At 41.2% G+C, this 16,347-nt stretch overlaps 1 protein-coding gene across 9 annotated transcripts in view; it reads left to right on the top strand.

Moving 5' to 3' along the window:
* The first annotated feature begins 14,604 nt into the window (after nucleotides 1–14,604).
* The window catches only part of ILRUN (inflammation and lipid regulator with UBA-like and NBR1-like domains), a 91,582-nt gene continuing 89,839 nt past the window's right edge, over nucleotides 14,605–16,347 (top strand). For 7 of the 9 annotated variants that reach the window (XM_036072160.2, XM_078055469.1, XM_036072161.2 and 4 more), the window contains exon 1: nucleotides 14,605–14,953. In XM_036072160.2, the coding sequence (XP_035928053.1) occupies nucleotides 14,796–14,953 (158 nt within the window). In that variant the 5' untranslated portion in view covers nucleotides 14,605–14,795. The remainder of the gene's footprint in view (nucleotides 14,954–16,347) is intronic. The other 2 variants (XM_036072163.2, XM_036072164.2) reach the window with 2 other exon arrangements.

Below are 16,347 nucleotides of genomic sequence, written 5' to 3' on the forward strand. Positions count from 1 at the left end.
TAAGGACTGAAACATTCTCCTGTGTACATGAAAGTTACAGAGGTTCAGTGTCAGTTGAAAATCCGGCACTTTGTTAACGGGAGAAGGGGGAGTAGGGGGTAGATATAGCTAAAACAAAATTGACCCTAAGTTGAAAATATTGAAGCCAGGTGATGTATATGTGGCAGTTTATTATATTATTGTGCCTACTTTTTATATATGTTTAAAATGTTTCCATAATAAGAAGCAAAAAAAAATTTTAAAGGTCTAGCATTATGCTTTAATGACAGATCTTTGTGTGTTGTATTTAGGTATTGAATGAATTCAGGTCTCTGATGTGAAAAGTCAATACAATACACTAACTTTATAAAACATCTTATAGTTTACAGAATATTTCCATATTTTATTTCATAAGTACCCTCTGAGGTGTGCAATGCAGGTGTTACAATCTCCATTTCAGAGAAAGGAAAAGTGAGGTTCAAAGCAGCAGATCTGGGACTTTAACCCAATCTTTTTTTTTTTTTTTTAAGATTTTATTTATTTATTTGAGAGAGAGAGAGACAGAGAGTGCAAACACAGGTAGGGGAAGGGCAGAGGGAGAAGGAGAAGCAGGCTCCCCACTGAGGACAGAGCCAGATGCGGGGCTCTATCCCAAGACCCTGAAATCATGACCTGAGCAGACATCAGACACCCAATGGACTGAGCCACCCAGGCGCCCCTAACCCAATCTTCCGACATGGAACTCAGTGGCCTGTTACCTTTGATTTGAAACGAATATAGCCTTGTCACTTTTTCCTGATTAAAAATAATATATATTATTTTAAAAACAATTTAGAAAGGTTATAAAGAAGAAAAATGTATATTCCTTGTAACCCTACCACTCAGAGATAATTACTGTTAACATTTTATTTCTTATCTTCCAATTTTTTTGTTTTTAATTTGGTAAAGAAATGAAACATAAAATTTTTTTGTAATCTTTTTCTCTTGAACAATACAGTATTGTAAACATATTTCCATGTCAACAAATATCAATCTGGATTTATTATATGATGCTATCATAACTTATTTAACTAACTTCCTGTTGTTAGACATTTAGATGGTTTCTAGTATTTCACTATTATGAACAATGGCAAAATCAACATTCTTGCACATATCTCACGTCACTCATTACATTTTTAAGATACATGACTAGGAGTGGAAAATCTGGGTCAAAGTATTTGGAAGGATTTTGATACATATTGCAACCAATCTAAGAAAGGTTGCATAGATTACATTCCCAACCATCCCGTGGTTTGTTTTGATTTGTTTCTTCACCGATTCATAGTTGCTTTTCTTGAGACAGATGTAATTCAAATATACCAGTGAAAATACAGTTCAATTTGTGAACCTACAATCAAGGTGTACTATTGAGCAAACCATCAATAAACAATTAACTGTTTGTCTAAAGTAATGATGTTCAAGTTTTAGTGTACATAAGAATCACCTGGTGATTCCTGGGCTCCATCCCAGACACACTGACTCAGGTTCTAGGGACATGGGACCCAGGAATGGACATTTTTGAAAGAGTTCCCCTTCCCCCAAGTGACTCTGATGTAAGTAGTACAGGAAATTACACTCAGAGAAACACTGGCTTAAGAATATACACAGGGGAAGATTGGGAGTTTGTTGGTTATGGACCTTAGTACCTTTTGGTCATGTGAGGTCTGGTAAGAAATGAAAAATTCACTTTCTCTCTCTCAGACTCATTCATATCATTCTCTCTCTCTCTCTCTCTCTCTCACACACACACACACACACACCATACTTTTGCAGAGAAAACAAACATTTTGCTTTGGCTGCCATGATCAGTTACAGAGACACATTTATTTATAGAGATTCTTCTTTGGGCTTTCAGTTTTGTTTTGTTTTGCTTTCTTTTCTAAGCAAGCCCCTCTGACATTCCTATTCAATTGAGCACCCGAAATTCACTTTAATTTCCCCTTTTCTGTAGAAATTGAGATCATCTTAAAAGTGGTTTCTGAAGTTCTGGGGGTAAGCAGGAGAGAGACTGAGGGAGGCCAGCAAATTCTATTGCCTCTGAGGCAGGTCCCTTAAGGTGCTCTCACACTTGAGTCATTATCATGGCCCTCTGAAATTCAAATTAACTTTTGAGGCATTTAACTTTCCAGGAAATGCTCACCTTTGCCCAGCTTCAGAAAATGGCTCTTGTTTTTCCCCTTGAAGTTTTATTTTTAACACCAAGGCTTCTTTCTCATGGAACCCTTCAGCTTTTGCATGCATGGTGGCATGGCTGGGGCTTCACACATGTGGCCCTTCTGGGCAGGTCTGCCCCTGGGAAGTGTATGCTGAGGGGAGGGCTGTGTCCCTGAGGCCTGGCTCCTACCCAGATGCCTGCCTGAGGCCCACTGTTGAGGACCCTACTGTCTAGGGCCCAGCTACTGTCTGACCGCCCAAAGCAGCACCATCTATAGGCCCCTATGCTGAGCGGTATCTCACCTCTTCAGGGTCAAGTCCATGAAGACAATTTATTCCTCTGATAGGTAGTAAATCCCTGCTAGTGTGAAAGGACCAAATAAGTGTCTTTCATCCTCTTAAGCGGCAAATATAGTCATTCCTTCAGTGACAGCCATTTATTATTTATGCCAAATGTTTATCTCTACCTCATGCTGTACACTGGCATGGAAACAAAACCAAAGGGTCAGTTTTAAAGAAGAAAACTTTACTGAGTTATAATTTACATACAATAAAATTAACCATTTAAAGTGTACCATTTGAGGGGCACTTGGGTGACTCAGTTGGTTAAACATCCGACTCTTGATTTCAGCTCAGGTCATGATCTCAGGGTTGTGAGATTGAGTCCCGCATCAGGCTTCATGCTCAGCGGGGGGTCTGCTTGAGATTCTCTCTCTCCCTCTCCCTTTGCCTCTCCCCACTCCTCCTCTCTCTCTATCTAAAAAAAAAAAAAAAAGTGTACCATTTGATGACTTTTGACAAATGGATACACCCAACTAACCATCACCATAATTAAGATAGAGAACAATTCCATCAATCCAACCCATAAAGTCCATTTATGCCCCTTCCCAGTCAATCCCTCACCATCCATTCAAGTTTCCTTGCAACCCTAGGCCTCACTGGTCACTTTGCAATGCTATAGCTTACTTATGCCTGTTGAACTTCATATAAGTGAGATATGCAGAATGTAGTCCTTTGTGTCTGGCTTCTTTTGCTCAAGATCATATTTTCAAGATTCATCCATGTTGTATCAATAGCTCATACCTTTTGATTGCTGAGTATTATTCCATTGTATAGATATATCAGAATTTGTTTAGCCATTTTCCTGTTGATAAACATATTTAGATTGTTTACATTATTTGAATACTAGAAATAGCTGCTATGAACAATTATGTACAAGTATTTGTGTGGACATATGCTTTCATTTATTTGGGGTTAATACATAGGAATGGAATGACTGGCTTTTATGGTAAGTATATACTTAACCTCTTAAGAAATGGACCAGTTATTTAAAAAAATCTCATTTCTAGTTGTCAAGTCCATATATATGTTGAGAATTCCAGTTTCCTGATCTTGGTTTTAGTTGAAAAGAGCACTACTTTAAGAGTCAGAAGTCAGGGGTTTAGCCAAAGCATTTACTCCCTGACCTAGATTTTTAAAAAGGGGTCATATAGCTTCTCAGAGCTTCAGTTCTCTAATCTTTATATGGGAGCTAACAATTTCTTCCAACAATAAAAAATTGGAAGTAGTCTCAGTCCATCAGTGGGAGATTGGTCAGTAAAATACACTCCTAAGGTGGAATACTATGTAGCCATTAAGAAGGATTATGTAAATGTATATTTATTGATGTGGAAAGCTGTTTTTAACATACTGTGAATGAAAGAAGCAGGCTAGAGAGGCAGGTACAGTATGATATTGAGGCAAATTATACAAAAGGAGAGTTTCATGAAAGGTATATTTACTAAAATATTTTTTAAAGATTTTATTCATGAGAGAGAGACAGAGAGACAGAAAGAGAGCATGAGCAGGGGGAGGGGCAAAGGGAGAGGGAGAAGCAGACTCCCCACCGAGCAAGGAGCCTGACGTGGGGCTTGATTCTAAGACCCTGGGATCATGACTTGAGCTGAAGGCAGATGCTTAACCGACTGAGCCACCCAGGCATCCCATTTACTAAAATATTAATAATGGTTATTTCTGAATAGTTGGATTTAGGTTGTTGTTTTTTTTTTTTTACTTTCTCCTTTATTATTTTCTTAATATAAATATCTTAATTTTGTTTGCAATAAGCATGGATGAGTCCTTGCAACCTGTTTTTCTTGAGAATGAGATGAGAGAATGGATGGCTATGTTAAGAAATTGTAAGGTGTGGGCGCCTGGGTGGCTCAGTTGATTAAGCGACTGCCTTCGGCTCAGGTCATGATCCTGGAGTCCCGGGATCGAGTCCCGCATGGGGCTCCCTGCTTGGCAGGGAGTCTGCTTCTCCCTCTGACCCTCCCCCCTCTCATGCTCTCTGTCTCTCATTCTCTCTCTCTCTCAAATAAATAAATAAAATCTTTAAAAAAAAAAAAAGAAATTGTAAGGTGTTATTACATAAATTGAAAACATTAGTGTTAGTATTAGTATTTGTTACCCAATCTTTTCTGGCAGTATCCTAGAAATTATCAAAGAAACACAATTCGAAGCAGTAATGACAGTTCCATAGAAACATAATCAGGTTGAACATGGTGAAAAGGCAAACTCCCTAGAAATGAAAGAAATCTAGAGTAAAGAAGAGGGCACAGGCTTCTTTCTGAGCCTTGGGCTTAAATCCTGGCTGTCCCCTTGGGTGCATTATTTAAACTCTCACTCTCTATTTCCTTATCTGCAAAATGGGAATAATAATAATATTGATCTCATTTGGCTATGAGGATTAAATGAGTCAAAGTACCTGAAGTGCCAGACATTGGGCATATTGTAGGGGTTCATTAAATATTTGTTTCCCTTTTCTTCCTTTTCTTTCTTACTGCTAACGTGGATGCAGATAGGAAGATGCTTTACACCTTGTGACCCAGTTGGAGAGAGTGAAAAGAGTGATCATAGTAAAATGAGAACGGTTGTGAGGTGTGTTTGTTTGTTTTTTACATGAGGGAGAGGTGAAGAGCTGGTGTTTACTGAGATGAATCTTGGCTCTGGTAGATTAAAGGAGCCAAGAAAAGATGAAAGAAGAAAGATGAAGGAAGGAAGGAGAAAGAAGAAGGAGAAGAAGGAGAAGGAGGGGGAGGAGGAGGAGGAGAAGAAGAAGAAGGAGGAGGAGGAGGAGAAGGAGAAGGAGAAGAAGAAAGAAGAAGAAGAAGAAGAAGAAGAAGAAGAAGAAGAAGAAGAAGAAGAAGGGGAGGAGGAAGAAGAAAAGAATGGACTACTTCTGAATGTATCTAGGTCGAGGGACTGGGGGACACAAGATAAAGACAATCAGGTTTTCTTTCATATTGTCCCATTCACCACAGTAAAAAAGAGACCCAGGGCATCAGATGCTCTCTCTGGAAGAACAGATGGTACAATAGGTTGGTGCCTCCCATTTTTGTATCTCTTGAGTAGGGAAATAGGGTAGAGGAACTGGAAAAACCCCAAATGTGGGGGATCTGGTTCTTTCCCATCATGCTCTGGGTGGATGTTGAAAGCAGAGGTGCTGCTCACTGTAGTAGGCTGCTCTTCAACCTCACCCATTCACTTCCCAGAGAAAATGCCCCCTCAAGTATCCCTTAGATTTTATTTCCTTTACCTGGATTCACTTCTAGGTATATTTCTGTGATCAGAACAGAAAACAGGAGGCAATAAAGAGGAGCTTGGGTCTCGTAGCTGTTAAAGACTCCCAAATGCACACAAAAGAATGAAATTGGATCGTTATCTTAAAACATATATGAAAATTAACTCGAAATGGATTAAAGACCTGAATGTAAAACCCAAACTATACAACTCCTGGAAGAAAGCATGGGGAAAAAAACTTTATGATGTTGGACTTGGCAATGCTTTCTTGGATAAGACACCGAAAGCACAGGCAACGAAAGCAAAAATAGACAAATGGGATAACATCAAACTTAAAACTTTTGTGCATCACAAAAAGATTTGTATGATTCCACCTATATGAAGTATCTAAAAAGTCACAGACACAGAAAGTAGAATATGGTTGCCAGGGGCTGGGAAGAGGGGGAAAGGGGAGTTGTTGTTTAGTGGGTACAGTGTTTCAGTTTTACAAGATGAAAAAGTTCTAGAGATTGGCTGCACAATAGTGTGAATATGCTTAATACTACTGAACTGCACACTTAAGAATAGTTAAGATGGTAAATTTTGTTATGTGTTTTTTTAATCACACTTGAAAGAATAAATAAATGTCTAAATGACTTTGTTGTAATGTGTCCCCTCTCTAACCTGTTCCTCAAATCCTGTGAAAAATCATCCAGGGCCTGGGTAAGGACTCCTCGAAGGCCTCTCTGGGCATCCCAGCCCACTCTTGACTCCTCCCTCCTCCCAAGTCCTACTCAGTCTTTGTCTACTGCTCATTCGGCACTTGAGCACATGCTGCTGGTTAGCTACCTTTATATAGTTATTTATAGAAATGTATGTCCTTGTATGTATGTCCTCTACCATTGCCATGTAATACCTTAATATTTAACAAGCATCTATGCTTACCTCGTTGGAACTTCCAGTCCCGGGGAATAAGCACAGAATATAAGTTTGGGTTCATGGTTATGTTTATGCAAATACTAACTGTAGCCATAGGTTAAATTCCAAAAAATTTTCTTTTTTGCTTGACTTACTATTTTGCTCCACTTCAGTGATCTTTTTTTTTTTTTTTAAGATTTTATTTATTCATTTGAGGGAGAGAGAGAGCATGAGCAGATGGGGGAGAGGCAGAGGGAGAGGGAGAAGCGACTCCCCACTGAGCAGGGAGCCCGATGCAGGGCTGGATGCGGGACTCAATCCCAGGACCCTGGGATCATGACCTGAGCCGAAGACAGATGCCTAACCATCCGAGCCACCCAGGTACTCCTCCACTTCAGTGATTTTTTGCAGCATTCCCTATATAGAAATGAGTAAACCAAGCTCTACAGAGAAGCTCAGTAATTTGTCCATGGTCACATAGCACAAGGATGAAGGCGGTCTTTCTGGACCACTGTCCCTAACTCAGACTTGCTGATAGTAAGTCAGCAGGTATTTGCTTACTCAACTGGATAGTTCATTGGACTGTTAGCTGCTTCCTAGGTTTTGCAGCTTGCAAAGTTTAAGGCAGCTGACATGGAGAAGAGAATGTCAATAACTGAAATGAACTCATGTGTGTTTTTTATTTGAGCAAGGAGCCCGATGCAGGGCTCGATCCCAGGACACTGGGATCATGACCTGAGCAAAAGGCAGTCACTTAACTGACTGAGTCACCCAGGTGCCCAGAAATGAACTCATGTTTGACAAGCCCCCAGGTCACCCAACTTTCTTTTCTCCAAAATGAAGTGTCTCTTGATGTTTTATGACATGATTATTTTATTAAAAATCTGAAAATACAGATAAAAAATGTAAAAATATCCATCATTCCCCACACTCAGAGATTGTCATCATTAATACCTTGAAGTATATCCTTCCAGACATCTCTTGCACTCATTCATGCATCTGTTAGAAATTGGAGCACAGATAATACTACAGTTTTCTTACAGCTTTTATCATTCAAGAATATATTGTAAACATCTTTTTATGTTAGCAGAGATAATGGATCCATCAATTAAAAACCAAAGTTTTATTTCTTTAAATATAAGAAAGTATAAAAAGAATTAAAATTATTAATAATTCCCTATTAATATTTCCAATCTTTTGCTATATAATTGGGTTTATACAGTATACTAATTTTACAAGCTGTTTTTTTCACTTAATATAGTATAGGCAAGTTTCATGGTAAAATTTCTTCAAGCTTATTGTCAAAACTCTGGAAAATACAGAAAAGTGTAGGAAGAAAAACAGAAATCTCCTGCAATTTTTCTGTGTGATAGAATCAGTTGTAATATTTCGATGCATTTCTTTTAGTTGTTTTACTGTGCTTACTATAATGAGTTATATCTACATTTTAAAAAGACAGGATTATATTGTATTTTCAGTTTTGATGCAGCTTTTATTTATTTTTTTTAAGATTTTATTTATTTATTTGAGAGAGAGAGTGCGCATGAGCGGAGGGCGGAGTGGGGGGATGGGGGGAGGGGGAAGAGGCAGAAGGAGAAGGAGAAGCAGGCTCCCCTGAGCAAGGAGCCTGATGTGGAACTCTATCCCAGAACCCTGGGATCATGACCTGAGCTAAAAACAGACACTTAACCAACTGAGCCAACCAGCTGCCCCTAATGTAAGGATTTTTTAAAATATCATTAAACGTTCCTCAAAAATGTGTTTTCAAAGAGCTATATAAAGTTCTACCTTACCAACATAAAATTTTAAAATGTTATTTAAAGATTTTATTTTTTTAAAATGATACATGCTCAGTGTAAAAATTCAAGCAATACAGAAATTTAACATTAAAAGTGAACAGTCCCCATAAATTGGGTTGCTAGAGTTAGCAAATAAAAATACAGGATACCCAGTTAATGTTTGTGACATACTAATATTAAAAAAATTGCTTACCTGAAATTCAAATCTAACTGGATATCCAGTTTTTATGTGGCAACCCTACCATAAACCCACCTTCCTTAACCGTTGGTATATATTCACCAGATATTTTTTTATGCATATATTCCACACATATACATAAACATATATACTTACTATGCTTTTTAAGTAAATACAAAAGAGATCATAGTATATATACTGTTTCACAGCTTGCTTTTTAAAAAACTCAGTCTTCTACATCTTGTCATGTTAGTTCATATAGACCTCTTTTTTTTTTTTTAAGATTTTATTTATTTGTCTGAGTTAGAGAGAGTGGGAGAGATAGCATGAGCTGGGGGGGCAGAGGGAGAAGGAGAGGGAGAAGCAGGCTCCCTGCAGGGAGCCCCATGTGGGGCCTGATCCCAGGACCCCACAATCATGACCTGAGCCAAAGGCAGACGCTTAACCGACTGAGCCACGTGGGCACCCCCTATTTCATTTTTTCAATGGTGGTGTAGTATTCTATAGCATAAATATAGTATAATAGTATCAAAGCTCTATGGTTGGTCATTTATATTGTTTCCAATTTTCCAGCATTACAAATCTGTAGTGATCATCCTTCTACATATCTTTGGCCATCTCTTTTAGTTATCTGTATGAAATCTAAGATACAAGATGCACATTTAAAATTTTAATAGCCACTGCCAAAATGCCTTCCAAAAATGTTTCTACCAATCTCTAATCCTATCAATATTGTATGAAATTACGTTTTTCTTCACACCTTGTAGAATACTGCCTATGATCAATCTTTGCCAGACTGACAGATACAAATGATATTGCACTTTTATTTTAATTTGCATTTCTCATATTCAAAATATCTTCATACATTTATAGGCCATTTATAATTTTTCTTGTCAATTGCTCATTCATGTCCTCTCCCAATTTTTCCTTTAGATTGTTTTTTCCTTGTTTATCTTAATATCTTTTTATTTATTAAGTGATATTAATATTCTGTCCTGTGTGTTACAAATACTGTCCTTGAATTATCTGTTTGTCTTTTGACCATGCTTATGGTGTTTTTTAATTTTATTTTTTAACTTTTGCAGCAAAGAGGTTTTAAATTTTTTATACAGGCAAAACTATCGGCCTTTTCTTGATTTCATAATTGGAGATTTCTTCTAAGATTATTAAAATATTCATTCAAGTTTCTTTCTAATTCCTTACTTTTTTGGTCATAGATTCATACAAAATTATATTGGTGAAAAGAATGAAGCCAACCCCTCCCACGTTTTTTTTTCAACAGTTTCCCTATTGGTGGACATTTGGGCTATTTCCAACTTTTTACTATTATATGTATTATACTTCTAATGAAAAACTTATTTGGGGGACTTGGGAGCTATATATATATATATATATATAATTAAGGTAACTCATATCAATTCATCTAAATTCACATCTACTCACCTTTAGAAAAATTATATCAATTTACATTCCTAGAAGCAGTGGTGTTTGAGAGGACCTGTTTCTCCATACTCTTGCCAACAAAAGCTGTTATGTTATAAAGTGTTGACAATCTGATTAGGAAAAAGTGATGCCTTATTGTTGTTTTAATCCATTTCTTTAACTATGAGTAGCATAATACATCTTTTAATATGTTTATTGGCCATTTGTATTTCTTCTTCTGTGAATTGCCTCTGTGTCCCCATTTTTTTTTCCTACAGGAGTTTTCATTATGTCTTTTAAAGATTTATTTATTTATTTGAGAGAGAGAGAGAATGTGCGAATGATGGGTGGGCGCGGGGTGGGGGAGTAGGGGCGGGGGGAGTGTGGGCAGAGGGAGAGGGAGAGGCAGAGAGAGAATCTTAAGCAGACTCACTGCTGAGCATGGAACCCATTGGGATCTCACCACCCTGACATCATGACCTGACCTGAGCTGAAATCAAGAGTTGGATGCTTAACTGATTGAGTCGCCCAGGTGCCCCCATTATATTTTTTAAGTTCATTTATTTATTTTTCTAGCAATCTCTATACCCAATGTGGGCTTGAACTCATAATCCTGAGATCAAGAGTTGCATGCTCTACCGACTGAGCCCCAAGTTTTCATTATTTTTAAGAGAAGGATGTCCATCCCTAACTAGAAATCAAATACTGTATTTACTTTATTTTTTAATTTTTTAAAAAAGAACTTGATTCTTTTTTTACTTTATCTAAGAGATGAATTATTTTGAATGGAACCTGGAGATTTTCATGGAATCTAAAGGAAGCTGAATAACCAGAACTCAGGATGACAGGAACTTCTCTCTCCCAAGCCTTCAGGTTTCTTATCTTTGTTTCTGTTTTTCTCTGTTTCTCTCTTTCTGCAGATGGGCATTATCTCGTTTTCATGGGTGCCCCACAAAGATGGTCCCTTTTCTGTATTTCTATCACTTTCAAGTAAACAGCCCTGGCCTGTTCCACAAACTTATTGAGTTCAGTTCCAAATTCCTGAGAGAGAGAGAGAATCTGATTGGCTGATCCTAACTCAAGCATCTCCCTCTTGTCCAATCAGTGGGGGCTAAGGGACAGGGCCATGTAGGGCAGACATGGCTGCTGGAGGCCACATAGAGGGTCATTAATGGTTTGCAGAAAAGGAGGTCATCACAGTTTGGATATATACCCAAAAGCTTTCTACTACAAGTTGCTATTATCATATAATGTACCCTAATGTCTATTCGGACTCTGTTCTCTTAATCAGTTATGCTGTAGTATAATCTTAGTACTAGCTGGTCTTGGCAATTCTGAATCTTAAGGACTTAGAGATCTGGAGGCAATCTCAGCTGCCCTGGTAAGATGAATGAATCACTTTTCTCCTAGACTTTCAACTTCCAGTGGTAGAATGGCTTAAACCCTTTAAGAAACTTTGAAACTAACCTGGTCTGGAGATTTGGGATTCATTTAAATTTCTTATACGAGATCACCAGCCCAAGAAATTCAGAAAGAAACTGGCTGGTCTTGGGCATATTCCAGGCAGTGGCATCTCCAGGCATAGCTCCTAACATTGTTCTGAGATAATACCTAGAAGCCCTTTTGGAATATTGCCATCAGCTTTTCTTCCTTAGGGTGGTGCTCAGCAATTTGTCCCTTTGTCTCTCAACCAGTCCTTCTCCATGCCTTCTTCCCGACAAAACAAAACAAAACAAAACTGCAGAGCCATTACAGCAGAACCATATGTGTTAATAACCCCTCAGATTCAAGTGGAAACTCATTTCTGGGAGTGTCTTGATTGGGTAACACCTCATTTTCTCCATTTCATACCCCATCCCATGAGAGAATCATTCAATGGAGGATGGAGCGGTTGCTAGTTCCTTCATACCTAATGTGCCAGCCACCTTGGTCAGTGTTTTTGCATAGTGGATCAGAATGGTGAGCTCTTTATTGTGGGTGACCATGCCAAGAATTGCAGATGTTAAGCATCCTTGGTCCACAAGGAATTAATGGCTAGCATACCACTTCCAATCTCATGAGAACCAAAATATCCCCACAATGTTACAGAATTCACTTGAGGAGTAGTTGCACTCCTTTGAGATAACTTCTGCCATGAACCGAAGTTCTCAGCCACTTGGGTCTCTTATTTGCAAGGATCTCTTTGCATTATGTGGGCTGTTTATGTGTGAGCTAGTATACCCCTAGTACTGCATGGGGTTGGCCAAAAGTTGTTTCTCTTGGGTCAGCATTCTAATAGAGTTGTCAGGTTCCAATAACATTTTCTTCTCTTGGATTCTTGGTCAACACAACTTTAATCCATGGGTATTGCAAGTTAACTTAGTTTTACTTAATAGACTAAAATCAGTTTCTTTTTTTTAAGATTTTATTTCTTTATTTGCCAGAGAGAGAGAGAGCACAAGCAAGGGGAGCAGCAAGCAGAAGAAGAAGCAGGCTGAGCAAGGTGCCCGATGCGGGGCTCGATCCCAGGACCCTGGGATCATGACCTGAGCCAAGGCAGACGCTTAACCGACTGAGCCACCGAGGTGTCCCTAAAATCAATTTCTGATTATTATGTAGGTAAGGCCAAATTGAACTCAAAGCAAGGGGAATTGTAGCAGAATATAGTGGATAGAGTGCTAGACCAGGAGTTTAGAGATCCTTACTAGCATGTAATCTTGGGCGATCAGTTACCCTCTCTTGGTTTCAATTTCTTCATCTGTAAAATGGGGAGGTTGGGCTCGACAGTCTCAGTTTCTTTCAGGTCTAATATTGGGATTTTTTATAATCTGTGTCCCCATTCCATCATCCATAAGATTGGGACAACATGTGTTCACCTCTGAGACAGAATTTTCCTTAATATTAGTAAAATATTGCAACATTGTGGCCACCCAAAAATTAGGCCCTGGCAATGATCTAAGCTTCCACACAGGTGTTAGAGGCGTAAGACCAGTTTCTTATAAAATGTTTATAACTACTGTAGAGTTTGTAAGTATTATAGCTGTATGCTCTTACAGTTGTCTCCCATAAGATAGTCACGTTGGAGGGGAAAAAAAATCACTGGAGAAGAGAAAGGGCATACATTCCATATTTTAAGAGAGGACAAGGAAGGGAAATAAAGTAGAAGGGTAGCCAAGTGAAGAAATGATCTGGGCTACTAGTACCATTGTCTATTCCCATAATCATCTTATGTTTGTGGCCACAATAGTTATCATTTCTTGAAGGGTTTTTTATGGAATAGGCACTGTATTGAGCTTACATATTTTATCTCATTTAATTCTCACAGCAATCCTATCCAAGCAGGCACTGTGATTACCAAGAATTGGCAGAATGAGAATTTGAATCCTAAATGTGTATGACCCAGAACCCAGGCTTTTAAAGCCATTATATTTTATTAAGTCTTATTTGGTACTGGGACAGGAGGAGGTAAAATGCTTTCCCTTTCTAAAAACTTCTAGCAACCCAGACACTATTGGTCACGTATTCTAGTGCTGTCTGCTGTTGAAACTGTTATGGAAAACACACCCCATTAAGAATCTGAAAGGTGGGTTCTAGTTTTACTGCTCTATATTTTTGGACAAGACATAAAAGCTTTCTGAATCTCACTTTCCTTATTTGTAAAACAGAGCTACTTGAAGGCAGAAGGCCATTTCTTACTCATCATTTCCCCTGTTGGATGTAGCGGTGTTGGGCAAATAGGAATGCAAGGGGGTAGACAAGATGGTCCCTATGCTGCGTTTCTCATTCTTTGATCTTGAAATGGGGCCTTGACCAGGCAGGTGTACCATATGTACAGCAATATTTTGTTTTCTATTTTAAAAACACAAGGCATGCCAAATTCTCGTGACTTAACCTTTGAGAGGGTTGGTCCTGACCAAATGGGTGGGAGATTACGTGTGTTGCTGTCTGGATCTGTGATTGACGTTCGTATCCAGGCCTCCTTTACTTTCCAGAGACTTGATACTACTGTTGCATAACAGAAACAGCACTGATAAATTGTAGTAACCATTATGAAGGGCGGCAGGGAACCAAGGATTCACGGCACTATCGATCCAGGAAAGCTGCTCTTAAAACTTATGCAAAAAGCCCTTCCAGGGCGAGGGGCAAACCCCTGGCTAAGAAGACTGTTCTGCGTGCACTTTGGTACTTGACCTTGCCCCAGTCTCTTCTCTCAGACTTGATTTCTCACCTGCAAAATGAAGGTGCCGTAGACCGAGATCCCGGAGCTTCTCCCAAGACCCCGGGCTTTAACTCCTCCCCTTGAGAGTGGGGGCGGGTCGAGGAGAAGGTCAGGCAAGAGTCACCCCAACCACCCGGCCGTCCCTTTCCTCCTTCCCACTACCCGCCCCCTCGCTCCACCGCGGTGAGGTCACGCGGGGGACGTCACGGGGTTGTGACGCCACTGAGGGGCGGGGCTCCCGGAGAGGAAGGGGCGGGGCACAGGCGGGCGGCGCTTGCGCAGTGGGCGCGGCGCGGGAGGAGGCGGAGGCGGCGGAGAAGCGAGAGGCGGCGGCGGCGGAGGCGGAGGCGGCGGCGCTGGGGGGGGTGGGAGGGGGGGGAGCGAGAGAGTGAGTGAGTGGCTGAGTGAGTTTATCCCTATGAGGCGGTGAGAGGCCCGGGGCCTACCTCAAAGGAGCGGGGTCGCGGCGCCAGCTAGCAGCGGGCCCCCTCCCGGTCCCCGGGCCCGGCGGCGCGGCGGCGGCGGCTCGGTTTTGAGGAGGCGGGGAAGCGGGCGTCCGGCCCAAGCCATGGAGGGCATGGACGTGGACCTGGACCCCGAGCTGATGCAGAAGTTCAGCTGCTTGGGCACCACCGACAAGGACGTGCTCATCTCCGAGTTCCAGCGGCTGCTCGGCTTCCAGCTCAACCCGGCCGGCTGCGCCTTCTTCCTGGACATGACCAACTGGTGAGCCGGCCCCGCCGCGCCAGCACTGGGGCCCACGGGGAAGGGAAGGGACACCCGAGCCCGGCGGCAGGGCGGGCCGGGCGGGCACTGAGGGGCACCCCCTTCCCGGGGCGTGGAGGGCGCGTGGGGGAGCCTCAGGGATATGGGAGAAATTTGGGGGCTGACCAAGGCTAGAGAGGACGTACGAGGGGAGTGGGGGGCTACGGAGTGCAGGAGGGGAGGAAGGGAGATTGGGGAGGGGCTCCTGAGGTTCTGCAGAGAATTAGGGGCCGAGAAACGTGGGAAGAGGGGAAAGACTTGAGTATCGAGGCATAGGGGTAGACCTGGGAGCAAGAGGGCTGTGGTGTTGGTTAAGAGTAAACAGCACAGGAAATCTGAATTTGGGGAGTGGGGAAAAAAGCTTGGGGTATGGAGTTGGGGTTGAGGAAGACAGGGATGAGGGGGAACTCCGGGAGAGAATTAGGTGTTGTGGAAGAACCTGGGGCACGGGAGAGACTTGGGAGTTAGGAGCTGAGAACAGATTGTGTGTGTGTGTGTGTGTGTGTGTGTGTGTGTGTGTGTGTGTGTGTGTGTGTGTGTGTGTTTGTTTGTTTCGAGGACAGATAGGGAAAAAGGAAAAAAATACGATGGGGGAGGACAAGTGAGTACCGTAAGAGAGGTGACTTTCCTGAGAGTTGTGCCAGGGAGGAGTGGGATCTACTAGTAGATCTCCTAACGGAGGACCGAGAGTGCTAGACCTGGGGCAGGGTCTGGAAAATCCTTAGGAAAAGTGAAGGGAAGGAGATTATCTTGGAGGACGGAACTTTTGGAGGGGCTTGGAGCCCTGGACTCCAGAATGCCAGAGTGGAGAGGAGCTTATCTGAAATAAAGCTCTGTTGTTTGGGATGTTTGGGAAAATGGAGAACTTGGCTTAGTCTGGGAACCAAGTTTTTTGGCTTGGAGTCTCCTTGTAGAATTGGGGCAGAAGACCATGGCACTTGGACTAAAGGAGTGTTTCTTGGCTTTGGATGTAGCACTTGCTATTTTTGATAAGCAGGGCTTGTTCTCTGAGGAGGGGCTGTTGAGTTCACTTAGGGTGAGTGATAAACTAGAGACCATTAGACTTCCTTTGAAAGGATTTCAGGTGAAACAACTCATTTTTCTTTGGTCGGAAAGCCAGGGGATGAGTGCCCTTTGCTCTCTGTGTTTGGGCATTCAGTCCCCTGACATGTGGAATCTTGTTTCTCTTGGCATCGCTTATACAACCAGCTTCCCCTTTATTCCACGTCCACTGAATGCCTCAGGCAATGCCAGAAAAAAGAGGCTGTAAGCCTAGTCTTTATCCCATTCCTCTTCTAGTCCTGTCTGGAATGATGCTCATCTTACTTGTAGCTGTGGTCACACCAAAGGTGAGA

This window comes from Halichoerus grypus, chromosome 9, assembly GCF_964656455.1.
Source record: "Halichoerus grypus chromosome 9, mHalGry1.hap1.1, whole genome shotgun sequence".
Classification (NCBI taxonomy): Eukaryota; Metazoa; Chordata; class Mammalia; order Carnivora; family Phocidae; genus Halichoerus; species Halichoerus grypus.